Raw genomic sequence first — 24,650 nt, 5'->3', positions numbered from 1 at the left:
CAGATTGTCTTATTGAAGCTTCTTACATAGTGAGGAGAGCCAATATCCTTTATACATCACTCTACAATACCTAAATTTGGCTTTTGCCTAATTTGCCATATTCTAATTAGCTCCTTGCAGTGCAGGAGGGCACATCTCTTTTGTTAACTACATAGGGAACTTAAGCTTATCTTAATTCAGGTATTTGTGGTATGGTATGAAAAAACATGGAGTCTATGCTGTTTTCATAATGCCTCCTAGTATGAGTTTTCCGACCTATGCAGTAGCCTCCTGGACAGAGAAATGAGTTATTCAGAATGTGCCTTCAAAGGCACAGAGAGCTCATAAAACAAGAACCAACTGAAATGGGTCACAATCACCCCAAGCAGATGTATCTCTATATTTAGCAACAACTATTACAGTTGTTGACATCCCAAAAAAGTGTCCTTATCACTACCCCATCTAGGCCCAACTTGTTATCCTTCAACTTATTACCCCATGTATTAGCACTGCCCCTTAGAATCACAGAATTGTTTACATTGGAAAAGACCTTTAAAATCATGGAGTCCAACCATTAATTTATCACTGCCAAGTCCACCACTAAACCATGTCACTAAACGCCACGTATACACATCTTTAAAATACTTTCAAGGATAGCTATTCAACCACTTCCCTAGGCAGCCTGTTTCAATGTCAAACAACTCTTTTGGTGAAGAAATTTTTCATAATGTCCAACCTACACCTCCTTCAGGCAACTCAAGGCCATTTCCTGTTGCCCTTTTACTTGTTACTTGGAAGAACAGACAGAACTCCATCTCACCCCAACCTTCTTTACAACCTCTCTCCCCTCAGCCTTTTCTCCAGTTCCCTCAGATGCTCCTCATAAGACCTGTGCCCTACATCCTTTCCCAGCTTCCTTGCCTTTCTTTAGAAGTGCTCCAGCAACTCCATGTTTTCGTTGCAGTGAAGGGTGCAAAACTGAACACAGTATTTAAGGTAGGATCTCACCAGTACTGAGCATAGGGGCATCATCATTTGCCTTCTCCTGCTGGCCACACTATTCTTGATACAGGCCAGGAGTCAACTTTGCCTTCTTGGCCACCTGAGCACATTGCTGTCTCATATTCATGCGGCTCTCAGCCAACATCCCCAGGTCTTTTCCACTGGGCAGCTCTACAGACATTCTTCCCCAACCTTGTAGCATGGTACAGGACTGCTGTGACCAAAATGTAGGACCCAGCACTTAGTCTTGTTGAACCTCATACAAATGGCTTTGGCCCACTGGTCCAGCCTGTTCAGGTGCCTCTGTTAAGCCTACCTGCCCTCAGGCAGATAGACACACCTGTCTAATTTGGTGTCACGTGCAAACCTACTGAGGATGCATTCAATCCCCTCATCTAGATCACTGACAAATATATTAAACAGAACTGGCCCCAGTACTGAGCTTTGAAAAACACTTGTGACTGGCCTTCAGCTGGATTTAAATCCATTCACCACTGCTCTTTGGACCTGGGCATGCAGTCAGTTTTTTTACCCAGTGAAGAGTACACCCATCCAAGCCAGGAGCAGCCAGTTAGTGGCTAGTTAGTCACAGAAGTGGCAGCTAAACAATGCTGTGCACACACCACACTACTTTTCAAGTATAGAGCAGGGAAAGAGCTTTCTATAAAACCAAACTGGATAGCAAATATTGACTTATACTCAACCGAGTCCAAACACTGAAAATTCTGCTGCTTGCATGACATACTGTGACAGATACTGTCAACTACTGGTTTTGCTTTTTTTCCCATGACATTTTCTGTCTTCAAGGAATAAATTCTGAAAGCAAATGTATATGTTATAACTCTATTACTGCGCAGAAGGCCTGCTATGTTCAACTCAACATGAATTCAAATTAGACTTATTGATGATTGCAAAGGCAACAGCCATAAGAAAGTAAAGAATGATGAGACTGATACTAGATGTGACCCATCAACTTCTCTTATGATCCCTCAGCAGAAACATGTACCATATAAAAAAATGGTCTTCCTGAAAGTATTTGCTTTTGTTCATTTACCCTCTTGCTACCTCACACACTGTCTCTATTGTCTATTCTAGACAGGCAGGGGCTGGTCTCTTCTCCATGGCAACCAGCACCAGAACAAGAGGACACAGTCTCAAACTGCGCCAGGGGAGGTTTAGGCTGGATGTTAGGAAGAAATTCTTCATAGAGAGAGTGATTGCCCATTGGGATGGGCTGCCCGGGGAGGTGGTGGAGTCGCCATCACTGGAAGTGTTTAGGAGGAGACTGGATGGAGTGCTTGGTGCCATGGTTTAGTTGATTAGATGGTGTTGGATGATAGGTTGGACGCGATGATCTTGAAGGTCTCTTCCAATCTGGTCTATCCTATTCTATCCTATTCTATTCTATCCTATTCTATTCTATCCTATCCTATTCTATCCTATCCTATCCTATCCTATTCTATCCTATTCTATTCTAGGTCATTTCATGTTTTAGTTGGAGCAAAGAATAAACTGAGCAGCCAGGATTGAACAGGACACCTCAGAAGAGATGGCATAATTTTTAGCATGAATTTTCAGTACATGTGCTTGGCTGCATACAAAAGTCAATTTTGCACTACTACATCCAGACTGTAAAGTATATTTGAGATAGGAAAGGACAGACTTTGTCTTATAGTAGCCTTACCATTTCTTGAATAGTTCTCTGACAGGAGGACTCACCTTACATGTTTGATAGATATTAAGGAAGAGATTTTTATTTATAAAAATAAGCCTTAGCCTCTTTTTCTATGCAGGATTTACACTCTTTTAAAGTAATAGCTACTCTTTTGGATGCTCCCTCTTGATAAGCTTAAATCTATCCTACTTCAGACAAACAAGACTGCACTAATCTGCCAAAGCATGTCAATTATGTACAGACTGTGGCAGCAGCAGGCACATAGGTCCAAAACCCTACTACTAACACATCATTTCATGAAGCCCATTCAGACAGCTGTCTTAGCTCCATGTTGCACCTGACTCTGAGTAGCTTCAGTGAATTCCTTCCATCACCCGGCTATTAGGATTTTGTTATTTTTCAAACCTAACAGGTTACTGAGTACAGACATTATAAATCATGGTGAGAGACTTGCCCCAATGTAACTGCTGGGCACTAACTTGCTTTCACACAAGCAGACAGTTATCACAGAATACCTAACTGAACTGTAAAAGTACACTGTAATTTGCAGTAACTTGTTACATAGATACAATCTAAACTAAAAACTAATTTACCCCATCTGTTTTTTTTTAAATGCTACAGCAAAATTTATAACAGTATTACAGAATTGGACATGATCTTGATTTGTAATATGCAAAATTCTGCATTATCCTAATATTCTGTTCTTGTTTCCAATAGAAATTATGAATTTGCATTGACTGGCTTTGCCTTTGATCCATAAATAGTGAAATGGATTAAGACATTCACCACTATCATGCAAGACTGAATCTGTTTATCTGATTTATTTCCTTAGTCACTATGTTTCCAATGCCTAAAAAATGAGTAAAAATGTTCTGAGAATGGTAGTACTGCACTGGTAAATAGTATTTTCACTTGGAGTTCAGATGTCTACAAATACGGCTTAACCAAGTTTATCAAATTACCTCTGAAACAACCTTTTGTGTAAAAGTGCACAGATATAATTTTAAGGCTTTTAAAGCTTCTAAGCCTTTGAATATTTACTGAACGATGAATAAAACTTAGCCAAAAGGGCTGCTTAGAACTTGGCAACTGATACAGACAACAAATTAATATGGCATTAATATGAGACTGAAACTTTCAAAAACAGCTAAACCAGACAGGAATACTTAAAGTCTCCGCAGTAACAAAATTGCCTTTTGTTTTCATATATTAATATGAGCAAAAAGCAAAAGAATTAAAATATGGTGGATTGTCTTTCTATCAAGAAAACTGTAAATTTGTGAGATAAGGCACACATTAATGCAAATCATTCACTTGGATGCTTCAAATGTGGTTATTGTCTTATTTTTTTATGAGTAGTTCTAAGAACAGTGTGCATCAGTAAATCCTTTTACAGGAGCAAGATCTAAGTCAATACATTTTGTAAATGTCAGCATTTTTTTTGTAACATAGACCAGTATTAAGACAAAATTCTGTTTTAGGATAAGGCAATAATAATTTTAAAACAGATGTTTTATTATACCAGAGATTTTAAGCTTACCAGTTTATCACCAGGTCTAGCTGGGTAGCTGCAGAAAAAGCTTGGTCAGGTTAAGCAGAACAAGGACTCGAAACCTGTGTTTCACCTGATATGGACAAAAATTCTGTTCCCTGCTGATCTGGGGCCTATTTTCCTATATCAGAACTGTCTTTCTCTCGACCTGAAAACACTTCCTCCGAAGCAAAGCTGTAAAAAACTTCAATGATGAAAATGCACTCCAGAAATAACTAGTTTTATTAAAAACTAAACAACCCCCCCCAAACCACACACACACAAAACCCCCAAAACAACAAGCAAACCACAACAAACCACCACAAAAATACTAGCTAGGTTAAATTTAGACACTGCCTTTTACAAACAGCCCACACAGTGGATATTTTCTCCTGATAAGCATCAGGTATTAATCTCTTTCTATATCTTCAGAGATAATTTGAGGCAGTTCCCTTGGAAAGAAAATGGAATATGGACGTCTGTTCACTATATGTAAAGAACATTTTGGGCACTAAATTAAGCTGCAAATTGCATTTTTTTTTTTATTCTATTATGTGGCAAAAGTAAAAATTATATATAAGGAAGAAAGGGAAGCTTAAATGAGACACACCAGAGAGCACATTAAAAGCAATCTGTGACCTAGGCATTTATCTGGAAGAGGGGAAGCAGACCAAACAGAGCAGGGAGTCAAACCTTGGCTTCAGAGCAGGAGTGAAGGCCAAACGCAATGGCAATGAGGGAAGAAATCACAGTGAAAGCACGTGGCAGATGTTGAGTAGGAAAAAGAGATTAGCACAGTGTGAAGAGTCACTAAGAGAAATGTAATTAAGTTGCTGAATGGAAAAAGCCCCTCTGTTGGTCAAAGTAATAAAGCAGGTATGTCAAATTAGACGGTAAGGAAAAAAAAAAATGAAAAAAATACCATAGGGCCAAGAAAAGGACAACTGGTACCTTAAACAGCAGGATACGTAGCACACTCATTTTGATAATGATACGGCAGCCGAGATGCTAAAATGGCTACAGAAGATGGAAACATGTTCAAAGAGCAGAAGCACTTAAAAAAATAAAATAAAATCAACTGGGCAATGACAGGCAGAGGTTGGCTATTATATTCATTCAGAATTTCAGGACTGTTTTCTTATCATGACCATTCAGGGCTAGATTGTCAAACCTGTTATTCAGCCTCTTAATGAAAGTAATGAAGGAAACTTGCTTTTTTTCCCAGGCCCCTTCTTACCATGTGACTGATGATGACAGCAAGCAATTGGACTTGTGCTCCATGGCAAGGAGGTACTTGCAGCAAGAGCAAAGAGCCAGAAGCCCTGTGAGAAGGGTATGCTCTGAAAAGGGTGGAAGTGAATCAAATCTTCCCAATATCTCATCAAGAACTGCCTGTTATGATCTGTTCTTTGGTTTGCTCCTAGAACAACACTGATTCATTGGGGTCAGAGTGGCTGGAGAGCTCCCAAACAGAGAGGGACCTGGGGGTACTGATCGACAGCCACCTAAACATGAGCCAGCAGTGTGCCCAGGTGGCCAAGAAGTCCAATGGCATCCTGGCCTGCATCAGGAATAGTGTGGCCAGCAGGAGCTGGGAAGTCATTGTGCCTCTGTACTCTGCATTGGTTAGGCCACACCTTGAGTACTGTGTCCAGTTCTGGGCCCCTCAGTTTAAGAAGGACATCGAAACACTTGAACGTGTCTAGAGAATGGCAGCAAGGCTGGTGAGAGGCCTTGAGCACAAGCCCTATGAGGAGAGGCTGAGGGAGCTGGGATTGTTTAGCCTGGAGAAGAGGAGGCTCAGGGGTGACCTCATTGCCCTCTACAACTACCTGAAAGGTGGTTGTAGCCAGGAAGGGGTTGGTCTCTTCTGCCAGGCAACCAGCACCAGAACAAGGGGACACAGTCTCCTGCCAGGAAAGGTTTAGACTTGAGGTGAGGAGAAAGTTCTTCACCGAGCGAGTCGTTCGTCATTGGAATGGGCTGCCCAGGGAGGTGGTGGAGTCACCATCCCTGGAGGTGTTCAAGAGGAGATTAGACGTGGCACTTGGTGCCATGGTCTAGTCATGAGGTCTGTGGTGACATGTTGGACTCGATGATCCTCGAGGTCTCCTCCAACCTTAGTTATACTGTGATATTTTGTCCTTTAAGAAACCATTTCCACACTCAAATTTATCATGGAAAAAAAATGAAAAGGATCATAGAATCATAGAACTATTAGGGCTGGGATACATAGCCTCATAGTTGGCAATTTCAAGCCCTCAATGGTCAACACAGTAAAAGTGAACTCATACATGGAATAAAAGCCATGATACGAAAATGCAATCTTGAGGGATTTATTTATAACATATTCAACAGTTTCAGTGACACTATCTGATCTTTTTTGATTCAGGGAATAGGAATTTCATAAATTGCTGTATTTGCATAGTAACACTTTAACCAGAAATGGCTGTTGCCAAGTATGATTGTTATGGCCTAAGAAATGATCCTGAAGATGCCTTCAGGAATCTCAGTTCTATCTTTTAGGAAGAAAATTATTACTGTGATGTGATAATCAAACTCATAGTAATGCTAAGCCCTAATGTTTTCAATAAGATTGCCATTATCCTAGGAAGATATGTATACACACATATTACCACCAAAGCATCTGGCCTTCACAAAAGCACAGAGCACTTACTGCATTAATACTGAACAATACACTTACTACAGGCTTTTCTTAAAAAGCAGAGATTGTTCAAATAAGCTGGATCAACACAGGTAAAAGCTCCAAGTGAAGTGAAAAGTCCAACAATTATAATAAGCACCCTTAATAAGGATGTTGCCTTAATAAGCATTCTTGTAGAGGAGTATGGACTTGATGCAAAGAGTAAAGATCAGGTAAGAACACAGAGACTCTTACAAGGAATTAGTTTTAGAAAGATGATCAGCACACTCAGCAGAAAACTTCTCAGAGGAAATTTATTTCTCTCCCTTAATGTCTTCAATCATAAGACAGTTTGTGCGTGTTGGACTGATTTTGAGCTTTGTGCATGTAAGAAACAGAGCAAAATTTGTCTTCCTGATATTTATTACTAACAGTCATATATCTATCTTCTGGACAGACCATAATATCAGGCATCGTGCAGCTTTGTCATTTATTTGCACGTGCATTGCTGCATTTGTTACTAGAGTCCTTTTAACAGAGAACCATTCATAAGAGAAGGTAAGACACAACATTCAAACTTTGAACTAATATTAAGTAGATACATTCAAAGGTAGATCAGTTGCCAGTAAGAGAAACCCATCAGTTTTCTTCATGTGTTTTTACTAGCTTCTGCAACAGTCTATGACATCTTTATGAAACCTAGACTTATACTCAACCAATCCTGAGGCATTTCACAGAATCACCAAGGTTGGAAAAGACCTCAAAGATCATTTAACATCAAAAGTGTGATTAAATCACTGAAATAAAGCAAAATAGTATTGCTAAAGTGAAATGTTATTTGGACAACTGAACCCAATTTAATGAATGCCTTTTAGTTAGAGCTCTGTCTTATTTTGTGCAATTTTCCTACGTGTTATCTTGTCATCACCCATCTTTGCTTATACTTTTCTCTGTGAGCATGAAAGAATTGTGGTTGCTGCACTGCTGAATTTTCCTTTTAGAAGGCCTGTAAATGTGATCTAAGAAACCAAATGATTGATTTCACCTTGTCCATCCAGACACAATTACAGAGGTCCTTCTGAACAACAGTGGGAGATTGACACCAAGAGTAGCATAACATCAGTATGAAGATTATGCAAATCAGAAAGGTTAGATACTCAGATCAACAGACTAAGACACTTCCAGAGTGCCACAGAACACATACTTCAAACTATATTTATATTTGCAGTTTTTCAGACATGGGATGGCCAACAGCAGATTTAGGAAATCAGAATGTGTTTGTAAGAGAAGCAGATAGGAGAAGTTGATGTTTCAGAGCTCATCACTTCAGAAGGTGCTTGTTTAGCAAAAGTGCTGCACCCCCTCTCATTAAGGCACTGAGGTGAACCCAGCACTTGGAGCAGAGCAGGCTTGTCGGCAGGAAAATGCAGTTCACAGCTCTGTCCCTTACATAAGACTGTAACCTCACTTCACAGCCATCTGCTGTGGCGGTTATGTAACAAGCCATAGTGGAGTGTTTTTGCCATCATATGGTAAATTTCCTTAAAATACACGTGCTAAAATCACTACACAAAGACCAAGAAATTCTTTAACAAGATGCAAGATTTACAGTTTTACAGATCAATTGTAGTCTGGAATGGCAGCCTTCAAACTCCTCTCCATGGGGTGGTTCTAATTTCCTTCTTGATTTCTAGCATCTACAGCTTATAGAAAGATCCTCAGTCATCACTATGGGATAGAGCCATGCTAGATCCTGGGCCTGAGCCAAAGGGGGAAATCCCAATCCCTGGCTCACACAGGGGTAATCCACACTGTCTAGGGTCACTTTCAGGAGTGGAAAGGACTCTCATAAGTGGGAAGATCTGTGGACACATCCAGGCTTGCTGCTTCTCCGACCGCTGTGTAAAACAGACACGTCAAAGTGAGTATCAGAGAAGTTAGTGAGATGCCCAGGGGCACACAGAGCTCAGTGCCCTTGGCCCACATCAACAGTCTTGAGATGCATGAGCTGAGATGGGCAACTTTTCACCTTGCTCTGCTTGACAGCAGCCAGCCCTCCAATGAGGCAAATATTGGCAATAGGAGTGGCACCCTGAGTGTAATGTTGAGTAACCAGATGCTAATGCATTCTTGTCTTCAAGGAGGAGAGAAAACAGAGAAGAAACAATGTTCCTTTAAAACTGAAAAAAGGATTTTGGTCAAATTCGGACTGAAATTTTCTACATTTTCCAAATAAACATCTCTGTCTTCTTAATTAAATTTTATTTTAGCTAATACTAAATAAAGACAGACATGAATTTAGTAGCAACTGACAATTCATTTAAAACAGAAATATAGAATAGAATAGAATAAACCAGGTTGGAAGAGACCTTCAAGATCATCACGTCCAACCTATCACCCAACACCGCCTAATCAACTAACCCATGTAACCAAGCACCCTGTCAAGTCTCCTCCTGAACACCTCCAGTGACGGCGACTCCACCACCTCCCCGGGCAGTCCATTCCAATGGGCAATCACTCTCTCTGTGTAAAACTTCCTCCTGACCTCCAGCGTGAACTTCCCCTGGCGCAGCCTGAGACTGTGTCCTCTTGTTCTGGTGCTGGCTGCCTGGGAGAAGAGACCAACCTCTGCCTGTTTACAACCCCCCTTCAGGTAGTTGTAGAGAGCAATAAGGTCACCCCTGAGTCTCCTCCTCTCCAGGCTAAGCAGCCCCAGCTCCCTCAGTCTCTCCTCATAGGGCTTGTGTTCCAAGCCCCTCTCTAACTTCGTTGCCCTTCTCTGGACACGCTCCAGCAAGTCAACATCCTTCCTAAACTGAGGGGCCCAGAACTGGACACAGTACTCCAGGTGTGGCCTAACCAGTGCAGTGTACAGGGGCAGAATGACCTCCCTGCTCCTGCTGGCCACACTGTTCTTGATGCAGGCCAGGATGCCATTGGCCCTCCTGGCCACCTGGGCACACTGCAGGCTCATGTTCAGCCTACCATCAACCAGCACCCCCAGGTCCCTCTCTGCCTGGCTGCTCTCCAGCCACTCTGACCCCAGCCTGTAGCACTGCATGGGGTTGTTGTGGCCAATGTGCAGAACCCGGCACTTGGATGTGTTAAATCTCATGCCGTTGGACTCTGCCCATCTGTCCAGCCTGTCGAGGTCTCTCTGCAAAGCCTCTCTACCCTCTAGCAGATCAACTCCTGTCCCCAGCTTGGTGTCATCAGCAAATTTACTGATGATTGACTCAATGCCCTCATCCAGATCATCAATAAAGATGTTAAAGAGGATGGGGCCCAGCACTGATCCCTGGGGGACTCCACTACTGACTGGCCGCCAGCTGGATGTGACACCATTCACCACCACTCTCTGGTTTCAGCCATCCAGCCAGTTCCTAACCCAGCTCAGAGTGCTGCTGTCCAAGCCATGGGCTGACAGCTTGGCCAGGAGTTTGCTATGGGGGACGGTGTCAAAGGCCTTGCTGAAGTCCAGGTAAACTACATCCACAGCCTTCCCCACATCCACCAGGCGGGTCACCTGCTCGTAGAAGGAGATCAGGTTGGTCAGGCAGGACCTGCCCTTCCTAAATCCATGTTGGCTGAGCCTGATCCCTTGGCCATCCTGTAAGTGTTGTGTTATTGCACTCAGGATGACCTGTTCCATGATCTTGCCTGGCACTGAGGTCAGGCTGACAGGCCTGTAATTCCCTGGCTCATCTAACCGGCCCTTCTTGTGGATGGGCACCACGTTGGCCAGCTTCCAGTCCTCTGGGACATCTCCAGTGAGCCAGGACTGCTGAAAAATGATGGAGAGCGGCTTGGCCAGCTCATCTGACAGCTCCCTCAGCACCCTAGGATGGATCCCATCTGGTCCCATGGACTTGTGGGGATCCAGGCGGCTGAGCAGATCACCAACTACCCCATTTTGGAACAGTGGAAAACTATGCTGCTCCCTGGCTCCTTCTGCCAGCTCTGCAGGCCAGCTGTCTGGAAGACATTCTGTCCTGCTAGTAAAAATTGAGGCAAAGAAGGTGTTAAGTATCTCTGCCTTTTCCTCATCCCTTATCACAACGTTCCCCTCCGTGTCCACCAAGGAGTGGAGGTTGTCTCTGCCCTTCCTCTTGCTATTAATGTATTTATAGAAGGACTTTTTGTTGTCCTTCACAGCAGAAGCCAGACTAAGCTCCAAGTGCGCTTTTGCCTCCCTAATTTTCTTCCTGCAAGACCTAGCAACATCTTTAAATTTTTCACGGGTTGCCTCCCCTCTCTTCCAAAGGTGATACACCCTCTTTTTTTCCCTTAGTTCCATTAAAAGTTCATGAACCATCCAGGCTGGCTGTCTGCCCCGGCGGCCCATCTTCTGGCACATTGGCACAGCCTGTCCCTGAGCCTTCAACAGTTCTTCCTTGAAGTAGGACCAGCTCTCCTGGACCCCTTTGTTTTTAAGGGCTTTATCCCAAGGAACCCTCTGAATTAGTTCCTTGAATAGCCTGAAGTCCGCCCTCCGGAAATCCAGAGTGGAGGTCTTCTTGCTACCCCTCTTAGCTTGACCAAATAATGGGAATTCAATTATCTCGTGGTCACTGGCCCCTAAGCACCCTCCGACCACCACATCACCCATCAACTCTTCCCTATTGGTGAAGAGGAGGTCAAGCATAGCTTTGCCCCTGGTAGGCTCTCGCAGCACCTGGGATAAGAAGCTGTCCTCCATGCATTCTAAGAACCTCCTAGACTGCCACTTCTCTGCTATGTTAAGATCCCAGCAGATATCAGGCAAGTTGAAGTCACCCATGAGAAAAAGTTCAGGCGATCTTGAGACAGCCTTAAGCTGCCTATAGAATGACTCATCAACATCCTCCTCCTGGCTAGGTGGTCTATAACAGACTCCAACCAGGATGTCAGCCCTGTTGGCCTTCCCTCTAATTCTTACTCACAGGCACTCAACCCAATCATCCCTAATCTCCATCTCAATGGCATCTAGTGCCTCCCTGATGTACAGGGCCACCCCTCCACCCCTTCTTCCTTGCCTGTCTCTCCTGAAGAGCCTGTGATGGAAATCAACTGCTAACCCCCCCCTTTAATCTTTCCAGAAAGCAAGCCAGGTGGTGGGTGGGGGAGTTGTGCAAACTCATTGCTGCTTGTTTTTCTAAAAGAGCTAGGACTTCAATGAAAGTAGGGAAAAACGAGTTCTGTTATTGCTCACAAAAGTAATGAGAAAAAAAAAAAATCAATGTAATGCTGTTTGGAAGCAGCTCTCATAGTAGCAGTGTTGTTGTTTTTACTTGAGAGGAGCAATACAAACCTAGAACCTAAGAAGTAATTTAAAATATTCACCCCTCTACATTAAAAGGAGGAAGATGATCAGTACACTTGTGAATTTCAAAATCTATTTTGCAGTACTGACAGAAAAAAAATAATAGCATTGAACAACATCTACACTGCACATTCTGTACAAGTCACTTACCTCTCAAAACAAATATTACTTCCAGCTGCTTCCTATACATTTACATTTTGGTTTTAAGATTGTAAGAAACAATTTTGTTATCAAAACTTATGGTGACTTTAAGTGTGATTTTTACTGCCTACTGCATTAGCAGCAAATCTGTGATTTCAGTAACTTTTCAGTATGTTGTGACAATGAACAAATTCAAGCTTCCACGTAACGCTGGTGAACCAATTCACTAATGTAATGTCATTCCATTTCTGCAGAATGAAGTCTAAGTTCCTATTTTAAAGGGAAAAAAAAAAAAAAAAGAAAAAAAAAGAAAAAAAAAAAAGACCAAACCAAATAAACCAGTAAGATTCACACAAAATAAAAATTTCCAGCTTCAGTACAACTCAAACTTGAAAGCACATCATCTTTTGCAGCCTGTATCCTGAGGTCTCTACCCATATTTGATCAAACAAGAAGAAAAAAGATACCCCTTGCCCCTTCCGCAAGGATCTTTTCTTTCTTATTTTACCTTGCTGAGATTTTGTATTCCCCAGCCTCTCTCACATGTGATGCATCTTTTCTCATCTATAGATGAATTAATTAAAACTCCTGAAATGACTGTGTAGCTTTTCTCCTATATTGCTATTTCTATTAAGGCAATTCCTTCCTTCCCTCCTTCCTTCCTTTCAGTCATTAAAGCATCAGCATTAATCTAGGTTAATTTGTGATGCATTTGAACTGGAGGAATGATGTTTATATATCCCTATTAAGAAACCATAGTTAACAGAAATATCATCCCTTTGCTGGATGCTAATAGGTCTTATACTGACTTGCCGTTTTTGGGAACTTCACTTGACTGTTGTCACCATGTTGCTCTTAAAATCTAATTTTACAAGGCAATAAAATACCATCCTTTGATTCTTTCATTTTTGCTGAAGCTTAATATTCTAGGGCAGTGTTAATAATTGTTATCCTGTGAACACACAGTTGACATGGCACTCTTCTTTGCAAATAGATTGGTAAGACAGCATAAAATGCCAATTGCTACAAAAGAAACTTGGTCTGCAGCCACTTCCTCCATATGCCTTTTTTGAACACAAAACAGATGACATAATTACTGCAGAACGGTTTGAAAAGCTTTTAAAGTCAAAGTTAAGCCAAAAATATCTGATTTAGATACAGATTCTACAGAGTGCATCTGGGGTTAAATAAGCACAGTGTTAGATCTGTTATAGAAGAACTTGTCCTGCATGAAAGTCAGAGATCCACCTTTGGCTAATCACCCTATTTTCTCTAACCTGTCTTTGATTCGTAACTGCCCTTACCTACATCCAGCCTTCAAAGTCATTCCAATAGCAAAACTGTATTGTCTCCTACACCTCTTAGAAATTAAAATAGGAGGAAAAACAGATTCAAGAGAGATGTTGAGAAATTCAGAATGGTTAAGTAGGAAAAGAAAAACAATATAGAAAATCAGATTCCAGAAAATCTCATACTCTTCTGAAGAAGACTTAGAACTTTTGGTTTTTATTGAAATTGTATGAAAATATATTTTATAAATATTTCACTACTGTGATGTGCTTTTCTCCAATCCAATAACAGCCCTTTACAGGCTACCTTTGTGGTGTCCAATGCAGTTAGCAGAAACTACAAAGCCAGCTCTGCTGAAAGCAGGAGGCTGAATCACCAGAGTTCTCTTTCAACCTAAATTATTTCATGATCTTACAAATAAAAAAAGCAGACAGGATGCAAATAGCACAGCTTTTCTGCTTTCTGTTGTTGTCGTTGTTGAGTGGGGTTTTTGCTTCGGTTTGGTTGGTTGGTTTGGTTTTGGTGGTTTTAGTTTTGGTGGGTTTTGTTTTTTTTTTTGTTAAGAGGTAAGTGTGGGTCTTATAGTTTCTAACACATTTCTGGGGAAAAGTTTTTTTCCTTTTTAAACTATCTGGAGTTTTAATTATTTACAGTCCCAGACTTCCAGAAGAGAGGTTTTGATCCTCTGTTACATAAAGAGGTAATCGAAGAATGAGCAACAGCAGATTCCAGGCATGACTCTTGCAGCTTTCTCTTTGATAAGGTTCAGAAAGAAACATGATGTGTGCCATGCTGTCACAGGTTAAAGTATTATAAGACCACAGGCTATAGCTAGCTCTATAGGAACAAGACATTTGACATTTGAAAAAGGCAGCTTAACAGACCCAAATGTATAACATGGAGGAAAATGATGGGGGCGGGGGGCGGAATCAATGTAGAAATACAGTGGACATTTCAACAAAGAACATAATGATAACTTTGGGCAATGCATAAATTTAGAATGGGAAAAAAAGTCTTGAAACCCTTACAGAAGGGACGGTAAATAAAATCTGCTTCTAGTGACTAGTTTTATAAGTAGTTTACAAATGAAGTATGATCAGTTTATGCAAGGAATTACATGATGGGGCTGACTGCACTAGCCTAATGACCTATAAGCTCCGCATCCTTTTTTTCTTCTTTCAGAAAATAATGCATTTCTTTTGAAAAATAATCTGATAACATTCCCAATATTTCGTAAGGGATCCCTCTTCACATAACCTTCTGAGGTCAAATGGGACAACTTGGATGTTAATATGACACACAAAATCAATAGTGCAAATTATAGAACACACTTTTAGCATAAGAAAGTAGCTTTCAATGCTAAATTAAGAACAAAACAGTTGTTTTTGGTTTGACAGTTTGGTAAAAGGAGGTAATGTGACAAGCCCATTCTCAAAGTCTTGTTCACCATTTTGTTGAAGCTTTAAAGACTATACTTTGCCTCAGTATAAGCACTGATAAAAAGTGATACCCACAGCCTATATACAACTTACCTTTCAAGACTCTTTGGGCCAGGCAGGTCTACTCCAGAACACTATAAAGGATAGTATATGAGTACATTTGTAGAGTTTGTGCTGTGTGTAAGTTCCCAATCCTATAGATACACATGGGACTACTGAAAAATGACTTTTGGATAAAGTTACATCAAAGTTATGTTTCCAATGCTGAAAATGTAAGTGCTCTAACACTGCTATGAACTGCAATTACAAAGAAGTTAGCCCAGATGAAGAAAGCCAAAGTGATGTTTCAAGTGTACTCCTATTCTTTTGTTCTAGGCATGTGACCACTTGTTCTTTTCTCTGTCCCACTAATACTTCTGCCATAGAAGGAGGAGAACATGACTAAGAGTTCACAGACTTGTCCTGCCCAGTGTTAGCAGGGCTGCCAGATTCCCTCCTCTTGACAGTTACTGTGAGCATGGGTTGAACTATCATGCAGCCTCTTCCCTTACTGGTGACATCATTAATGTTGTGAGATTCCTTGAGGCTCCCATGACTTAGGAAGGTTTCTTTCTCACCACAATCAAACTTCTTTTCAAACTACTTGCATTTGAAAGTGGAAGCTGTTAACAGGCCCAGTAGAAGGGCCTGCGTTTGGGATGTTTTGACCTTGTTCTATGTGTGCCCTATATCTGTTTTCCTACAACTTTGATTCTAAATTTGAGCTAAAGAAAGGTAGCAGGTGGCAGATCTGACTGCAAGAAGCCATAGATGCCAATTCAGGAACTCTGAAGCACCATCAGGTAGTTTCAAATGATTTCCTCAAACCAGAGTCTTAACTATCTTCATCATTTAGTTTAATCACTCTATATGTACATGATTCAGCATGCATTGATCTGTGTAAGTATTATATAATTTGTATTTGTATCTGTGATGTGAAGTCAAAACTTGCCTAAACACACTTAAAATGAGGCAAGAAGATGGGTTTCACCTGATACTGTTAAAAATAATGCAGAACCATTTCACATTATCTGTCACTGTGGAACCTCAGGGAATAGCCATGCTCAACAAGCTTGGTTAGTTTTAGAGGGCAATTTAAAACAGAACAAAACAAAACACAAACCAAAATGTTTCTTGTGCATGTAAATAACTAACAATCCGAAGATAATATTTTTGCTCTTTTCCCAGTGACTGTGGTCCAGATTCACTTCCCATTTAATGACAACTGAAAATGTAACCTGTGCCATCACATCAACATAAGATTAAAAACATACTACTTCAGTATTTCATGCATGTAAACTTCAGACAAGCTAAATATTGTTATCAGATGCATCACTGGCAGTTATGAACACATTTACTATTGAGACCTTAAGCAATTCAACAAAACTCAATGCACTGGACTTGTTTGTACAGCTTGACTGAAGCTAGCCAGTGTTGGCTACAGACAGTCCAGATGCAAGAGCACTCACCTGAGTGTTCAACCTTGGGAAATTAAACCTTGCATTTAAAAAAAAATTTCCTCTTTCTGAAGCCATCTCCAAATTCACCCTTTACTATCTTTGAGCAGTTCTCTTCCTAGACATATTCAACCATAAAATGAAGTTTTTGCAAAGATAGACCAGAGCCCTTAGAGATGATCATATGGTGCTTGACTACTGCATCAAATACTTTTGACGCTTCTCAGGTTAGGCAAATAGCAAATATTTCTGCCATGAGTGCCGATTATCATCATGGCATTCATTCCCCTCCAGAAGGAAGATAAATACATTACTAATTTAACTCCTGAGGAAAGTGTTCATGTAGTCACTGTCCAGCTGCAACAGAAAGTTTCTAACACCTCCCTTTCAGAACAAGTGCATATGCACTCACACACACAGAAGTGTCTCTTTCTGCCAACACACAGAAGTGCATCTGAACAGAAGCTTTTCCTCTTTTAAATACACACATCTCCAGTGGATCAACACTGGTATCAAGCCAAGGTCCCCTGCTCTTACATACCATAAATAATATAATTTTGAATTAAAGAATCAATAAAATAAACTTGTCTATGTAATCAGAAGATGTATAAAAGACATTTCAGCCGAACCTTAGCTTACTGAGCAGGATCACGTGGCTGAACAATTTTACAGAAACAGCACAGTCAAAAAACAACCACAGTAAGTAGGCAGCTCCCAAGTAAAGATAAACAAATCTGTGCTATCAACACAATGCTGCAAAGAATCAGCAGTACTGCCTGCAGTACACGAACACTGTAGGGGTTTTGGTCTTGCTAGATGCAGTTTAATCTAGGAATCTTTTCTGGACGTTGTTTTGTATCTGTATGAATTTCACCTCCACTTGAGAGAGGAGAGCTAGAGGCCCCTGTTAATAAACAAGTTAGGGAGGTACAACCCTGTCCTATGGCTAAGTGATTGTCTCCCCCCACTTTTAGGATATAAAGTACCCTTTTCCTTAATGTTTACACAACTTCTCTGTCGACACATGCACAAACAACTTGGGAGAGGCAAAATCTGCCTATCCTTTAAAGGTCAAGCAACAAGAAAAGCTAAACTAAATACAAAGCAAATATAATGGGATCTAAACAACACAATGTGTCTTTGGCAAGAGGGTTTCACATGAAAAAAACAACACAGGAAAGCACCAGAAAGACTGAAATAACAAGCATTATCCTTCAAAAAAGAATAAACCAAGCAACTCAAATAAAATGCTGAAGAGCACCCAAACCCAGAAGACTTAACACGCTACACCTTCCAGCTATAAGAACAAAAGCAAGAGATTGGATATGACCCTTTGATGTTAATATAAACAACACTAATTAGGAAATGGATTCACTTCCAATAAATTCATCTTTGAGAATATTTTTGAGATAGTTTTGTTAGTCAACAGAATTTAAAAAGGACAAGAGTGGAGTAGTAGAAGATACAGGCAGAGGCTATTTTAACGTATACTGGGCAGTGCCATACAAAGTTACTTGGTCTCCACATTGCTACCTGAAAGCAAATCTTTCCTTTGTATATACTGAGCAACTTCACTTGTAAGGGGGGGTGTATGTGTGTGTGTGTGAATAAAAATTAACATAATACATTTTCAAGGAGATTATAACTTCTTCATTGTCAGACATTATGATTTAATTTTCTTATAAAGGAACCACTTTACAGCTGACATTTGGGTTCCTTCTAGTTCATGTATTTTCATTTGGTTTCGAGTCAAAGATAGAGAAACATGACTATTTAGGATTCAAGCAGGGACAGAATTATTCAAAATCATAAGGAATCAAGTCCTCCAATCACCTGCCCTGCTGCAGCAGCAGCGTTTTATGAAAATGCGAGACTGGAGGATGTGTTTTTATCCCACCAACAAAAGTAACACTGTTGTCTACACGCAACTACTGTGGTCCACAGTGCGCTTTCTGACAATAAGCAAAGGGTCATCTCTCATGGTAAGAACAGCCTCCGGCAGAGATTTTAAAATATGAGAAAAACATTGGACGTACTTGGATCTGACAAGATTGAGTCGGTTTTCGGCAAAAATTGGTCACAGCGGACTCCCTGGTAGCCCTCTTTGCACCTGAGAAAAAGGGGATAAATGACAAACATACGCATGCGGTAGTAAAAGGTTAATTCCAAGGTAGTAAAATCATCTGAAATTCTCCCTGCTAAGGTTGTGAGGGACTTGCATATTTACAGTTATTCCAACTATTACAAAAGCAAGGTTACCATTGAACACATCAGAAGCATATGAAATAATTTGTATTTCAAAAAATTCCCCTCAAACCTTTCTGATTATTTTAGAAACCATGAAAAGAAACATCATTTAAATATTAATTCAGTGAAACAGTCATGGAAAAAAATCTCTGCAGAATTTGTAATAAAAGCAAACTCATTAGGTAACACAAAGATTTATAAAACTTTCCTACTGTGCGACCATCAGATTAACAACTTAGTTATCTTTGTTTGAATAAGCAGAGGATACTTACCTAGATACTAACTTTAAGACTAGTCTCTATTGTGCTTAAGATAACATATTTAGGCATGATAGACAACTTCAAGGCACTGTTTTTAAGTGGACAGCCTTGCTTGTCTGGAGGATTAGATTTTGAAGCACAGAAACTAGAATAGCCTCCTGCCTTAAAGTTGAACTGGCTTTGACTGAGATTCTAATACTATTACTCTTGAAACCTTACTTTGAAGAAATCCCATTTACTGCATTTGAACTGTTCTCAGAAGACTCAGACTCTCATTTCATCTAAGCATATCAGAATCAGACCTTTAATTATTTATTTGCCAAGCAGTTTTTCAGAGAAAAGTGATGGACGCTTTAATTATAAATGATAGCAACAGGGACTCCTTATCTCCCATAGCTCTCACACATCATATAAACAATATGCCCAAATCAGCATCACCACCTTTCATTAGGATTGACAGCTGCAGCTTGAACGATGTGATAATGTCAGGAGCAGAAGTTATCTACTCCTTCACAATGTTTCCACTCAGGCTTCCTCTAAAAGATGCCTTTCAAAAAGCTTTTGCTTTAATAAATAAATGCTTCAGTGAGAAGAGCATCTCATCAGCATTGATACACCTCAATGTAAGCTCACAATGTAAGCACATTTCTCAGTAAATGTGTAAATTATAACAATTTCCATTGGACCAAAATAGGTAGCAAATGTCTACAGTAAGAAAAAGATATAACACCCTCCTCCCCCCCCCATATAGATATTATTTCAAGACCTCCCTCTCCCTTTTGGCCTTTCTCCAACTGCTACTTTCAAAAATCAGCTGCCTACCAGTACTCACCCATCCATGAAATGATTGACTAGGGAAAAAAAAATAAATTCAGATCCTATGGCAGTGGTAATAAGTTATCAAAGAAGGAATGCAGAATATTCAATTAAAATTGTTCACTAGTCAGAAAAACTGAGAAGTTTCAATATACTCGGACACTGCTGCATATACCTTTTGCTTTTGATCATGAAATAGTAGTAGTTGTCTCACATCAAACAGAAACTCTTCCCCACAGTCTCAAGAAGATTTAGTAGACCTCATTTCAAAGCTTAAGAACAACCTATACGGGTGGGGATAGTCTTGTCTTTGAATTAGCATTTTCCATTAACTTTTTGACATGCATTTGTACCTGCATCAATTACTTACTAACCTACTACAGACTTACAACCCTCTGTGCTAAACTCTTGTTCTGAGAGTCATAACAATATTCATCAATAGCCTAATTTCACAACTGAAAACTTTGATGCTACATGTGAGAATAAAGAGTCACAAAGTGGGATCTCCTGGAAGAGCTGTACCAAGTGTTCATCAGCATGTGTGAACACCAATCAGCCAGAAACAATCAGAGAAATGCTACAATTACACCCATGCCAGGGGGAACAACCTTTCTTCCCTTCCTCTCTGATTGCTAACAGGGCACATCTGAGCCAGAAGCTCTGCCTCCTTTATCACTCCATTTTCCCATAACGAACAGAAACTTTAGACGCTCTCATTTCACAGCTCAGAAACAGTTTGCACCATTTATTCTAGATGTCAGACGGTCCAGGTAATTAATTTTGGTCCAGCTAATTAACTGCTCATCCCAGAATTCAAGGAAAGAAATTTTGCTACTATTACCTGTCAGGGTAGGTTTGGAGGTCTATAACCTATCATGTCAGGAGCCAAGCCAAACCAAGAACCATAGCATGGTAGGGGTTGGAAGATCATCTGGAGATCATCTAGTTCATCCTCCCTGCTGACGCAGGTACAATTAAGATCAGGTCCAGGCAGGATTTGAAAGTCTCTGGAGAAGGAGACTCTAAAACCTCCCTGGGCAGCGTGTTCCAACATTTTGTCATCAAAGCAAAGGAGTTTCTTCTTAAGTTCAAGTAAAAACTCTTGTGTTCTAGTTTGCACCCATTGCTCCCTGTCCTGTCACTGGCCACAGCTGAAAAAAAATTCAGCCCTGTCCTTGTTTCCTTCATAACACACCAAATAATAGTGATAAGTGCTCTGCCAATATCACACCAAAGTTCAAACCTTTGTAATCAGTTGTGAAAGTCATGTAGACTCCACATTTGACAGTTATGTTACAACTTGATAAGAGCTGATCATGTTGTGGTATCCTATAATCTTTGTTAAAGCACATACCATCAATCCTAAATTGTGCCCACAATAGCTGACATTCACACATGCTGCTAATTGGCATCACATCTCTAGGGGCAGGAAACAACAAAAAACAAACAAAAAAAAAACCCAGAAAGACACAACACCCCTACCCTCCCTCCCCCACCCCGTCTCACACAAAAGTTCAGTAAATTCCAACTGAGGCCATTCAGCATTGCCATATGAAGTGTGAATGATCACATTCATATTTATGGATGTATTAAAAAAGCTGAGAGCAACCAGGGAAACCAGGATAAGATGCTGCATGTGGGATCCTGGCAGCCTCTGATGGAAAGGACAGTCAAGAAATCACTTCTGTTCTGAAGTGCTGCATGCATGCGCCATGCAGTGAACCATGGTGAAAGACTCTATAAATAGTGCTAATTACAGCTTCCTTGAAAAGTAAGTATGAAAATGGAATTATCTATTTTGCATTCAGATTTTCACTAAAATAACTGTATCTGTCTAGGCTCTAGAAAAAAAAACCCATCAACATGATTTCATGAATGGAATGTTTCAAATCTTTCTGGTTAAATGGCATAAAAAGAATCACAGGTAAAGCTAAAATGCAGTTGCTAAAATGCTTGTGAACAGTACATCCCCAAATGGTATCTGCTAAATTCAATGAAGATTATTTTATCATGTGTTCTTTACATCTTTGATAACATACTTTCTCTAGATCATGCTGAAAAGTTCTTTTCTTTCTACTCAAGAATATTTGCACTTAGATATGCAGAGTATGAGCATTTATTCAATCAGTGTATCTCTATTTTTAATACTAACTAGTATTATTACATCTATGTATTCCAGTCAAATACATCACAGGCATTTTCTGTGGACATTTCTGAGAATTGTTTCTTGTGTACTTGTGGAGTAAAGGGGGGTTTTGAATAGATGCCTGCATCACATACAGGAATAACACAGCCCTCCATAAACCTAGGCAGCAAACTGATGAGTAAAACACATTTAAAGCAAGCAGAAGAAGGGAAGATATTACAAAGCACCTACTTAGAAGAGTTAGAGAAGGTCACATAAAGCTTATGGCCAATAAGCTATTATCAACACAGCTTATATTTTCCCCAAATAGTTCCATACAGAGCTCCATATTCCCATTAAACTGAAACATTTTAGTTTTCAAGGGGCATTAATGTGCTGAAGGCAGAAGAGAGAGAGAGAGAGGCACTAGCAAATTGCAGAGGCTATAAAAGATGGTAATGCCATGAACCCCCAATATCTTTCTTCCTTCCCTATGGTAGTACTCACCCATTTCCAATGGGAATAATTCTTTTTCTTCCCTAAGTGTAGTGATCACATTACCTTTGACCATGCCAACATGCATGTATAAAATATCTTCTGTGCAAAAAAGTCCAGAGTTTGCAATTATAAGGTATTAGAGTTCCTCAGAAATGGAAATTTTGAAAATGGCATTTTTCATCTCAGCAACAGACTACTCAAGAAGACAAAACTGTAATACTATGCATGAAGAAAATGAGCACATCCTAGGCCGAAAGTCATTTGTGACATTTAACAGAAGTATCTTAACAGTTCATTGCCCAAAAGATGAATTTATAAAAATCTGTAATTTGATTATAGCTCCATAAGCAGGAAGTATCGAACTTAAAAGTTGTAATTACCAGCACCTATGTAAAAGAAAAGGCAATTTTTGCAGTGTCCAGACCAACACATGTTTCTTTCTATCTATAAAGGCTACAAAATTACAATCTCAAAAATGCTAATTAATTGTAATAAGCTATTTAATAATTTCACTGGATAAGTTACAAATTATTTTTACTTGCCACCATTACAGCCACTGTAATGGTGATCGGATGTCAGTAAGAGTACATACTGCTTCTCTTATTTATTCTCTAAGAGAGGAATCTCAGAACGTGATCAACAAAAAATTTTCCAGTGGTCTAAATTTTAATCAAGTATTTACTATCACAAAGAGAATGTAATATGCTTTGGCTGGGTTTAGAGGACCAGCTATGCAATAAATACACTGTAGCAAGCCATGACATTGTACAGGCCATCTGGCTGTCCCACAATCTAGCCTGAATCATGCCATAAGCAATGAAAAATAATTCCTGTGCTCCACAGGTTAGCTAAATATAGGCTTCTCTGCCTGCAACTAGAACGACCCTAACTGGAATAAATGGAAACCATTTCAGTGATAGTTATGTGGTATTTTATTCACAAGAGAAGAAAAAAAAGTAATGTTAACACTGAAGGTCAGATGGGGTGTCTTGTCATTTAACACATGCAGTGTGCTACTGTGAGTAGAAAACAGGCTCCCTGCATTCAACAGACTAGATCACAACTGAGAACGTTTCACAGTACATAACATAACATTTTCATAAGCGAGAATGAGCCCTTTGTAAAAGCCAGTTTTGCTGGCCAGTCATTCAAATGAGAAGAGATTAACATTAGGGTTTTAGTGCAAAAAAGAAACATTAAAGACTTGAAATGTCCTGATTACTTGATTATTAACCGTTCTAGGAAGGACTACTCTTGTACTGTTCTTGAAAAATAATCAGAGATATTCAATTTCTCATCAAAAATAGATTGGGGAGGTGCAGGAGAGAGAACAAAAAAAGTTAACAGGTAATAGCTTACTTCAAATAGATCTTGTAATAAAACAAAAAACAGAAGTAATATTTTAAGAGCAAACCAGCTAATGTTTTTTGGAGACTTTTCTAGAAACAGCAGAACTCAGGAGACAAAGTATAGATCTAACAGTGCTGAGAAAGGTGACATTTTCTCTTGACAAATCTGTTTCTGCAGTTTCACAATGGAATGATTTTCACAAGTTGACGTGCCTTTTACATGATTGTTTCATAAAAGGATCATGCAACAACTTGTGAGCAAACTGTTAAAGGAAAGGGCTTTCCTTAGGTGTGGGAAAAGATTGTGGGTGTTGGACCATGAAGTGCATGAAGTCTGCTAGCAGTAAGAGCTTAAGGCAAGGCCACAAATGGGAAGAGGAGTCAATTTTCTTTTCAAATGATGCAGCTGTTCAAAATACTTAGAGCAAACAAAGGAAATTATATTGAAAAGCCAACTAAAGAAGGGCAAGAAAATTTTCTTGCTGTATCATTTGGTCTAGAACCAGGCTAGCTGCAACAGTCTAACATCAGTAGAGAAACTGAATTGGACTTTTCAAAAATCCTACTTAGTATTGGTATAACTCACTCTGGTTTTTCAGGATGTAAATTGTCCATGTACCTCTCTATGACAGGGAAGCACTATTCTGCCCTTGGGGCACATAGCATAGAGATTAAAGATCACACCTACAAATCCGAGTCATTGCCTATATTTAGTTAATACAGCCTTCAACTAATTTGTTGGCTCCAATGTTTCAGAATCCTTAAGCTTTGGAGAAATTAAATGAGGCCACTTTAGTAAGATCTGAATTTCTAAATCTTTATTTTATAAATCCTCTGTAGGGATCACTGAACTAAA

The 24,650-nt window shown here is 39.9% G+C and overlaps 1 protein-coding gene across 3 annotated transcripts in view; it reads right to left on the bottom strand.

Moving 5' to 3' along the window:
• Positions 1 to 24,650, bottom strand: part of NRG3 (neuregulin 3) — a 387,986-nt gene that overhangs the window by 105,759 nt on the left and 257,577 nt on the right. For all 3 annotated transcript variants that reach the window (XM_068139980.1, XM_068139979.1, XM_068139978.1), the window contains exon 3: positions 18,536 to 18,609. In XM_068139980.1, the coding sequence (XP_067996081.1) occupies positions 18,536 to 18,609 (74 nt within the window). The remainder of the gene's footprint in view (positions 1 to 18,535; positions 18,610 to 24,650) is intronic.

This window comes from Melanerpes formicivorus, unplaced genomic scaffold (genome assembly GCF_026170545.1).
Source record: "Melanerpes formicivorus ecotype bairdi unplaced genomic scaffold, bMelFor1.0.p_v2 SCAF_6, whole genome shotgun sequence".
In the NCBI taxonomy this organism is placed as follows: domain Eukaryota; kingdom Metazoa; phylum Chordata; class Aves; order Piciformes; family Picidae; genus Melanerpes; species Melanerpes formicivorus.
This window is presented reverse-complemented; position numbering and strand designations above follow the sequence as displayed.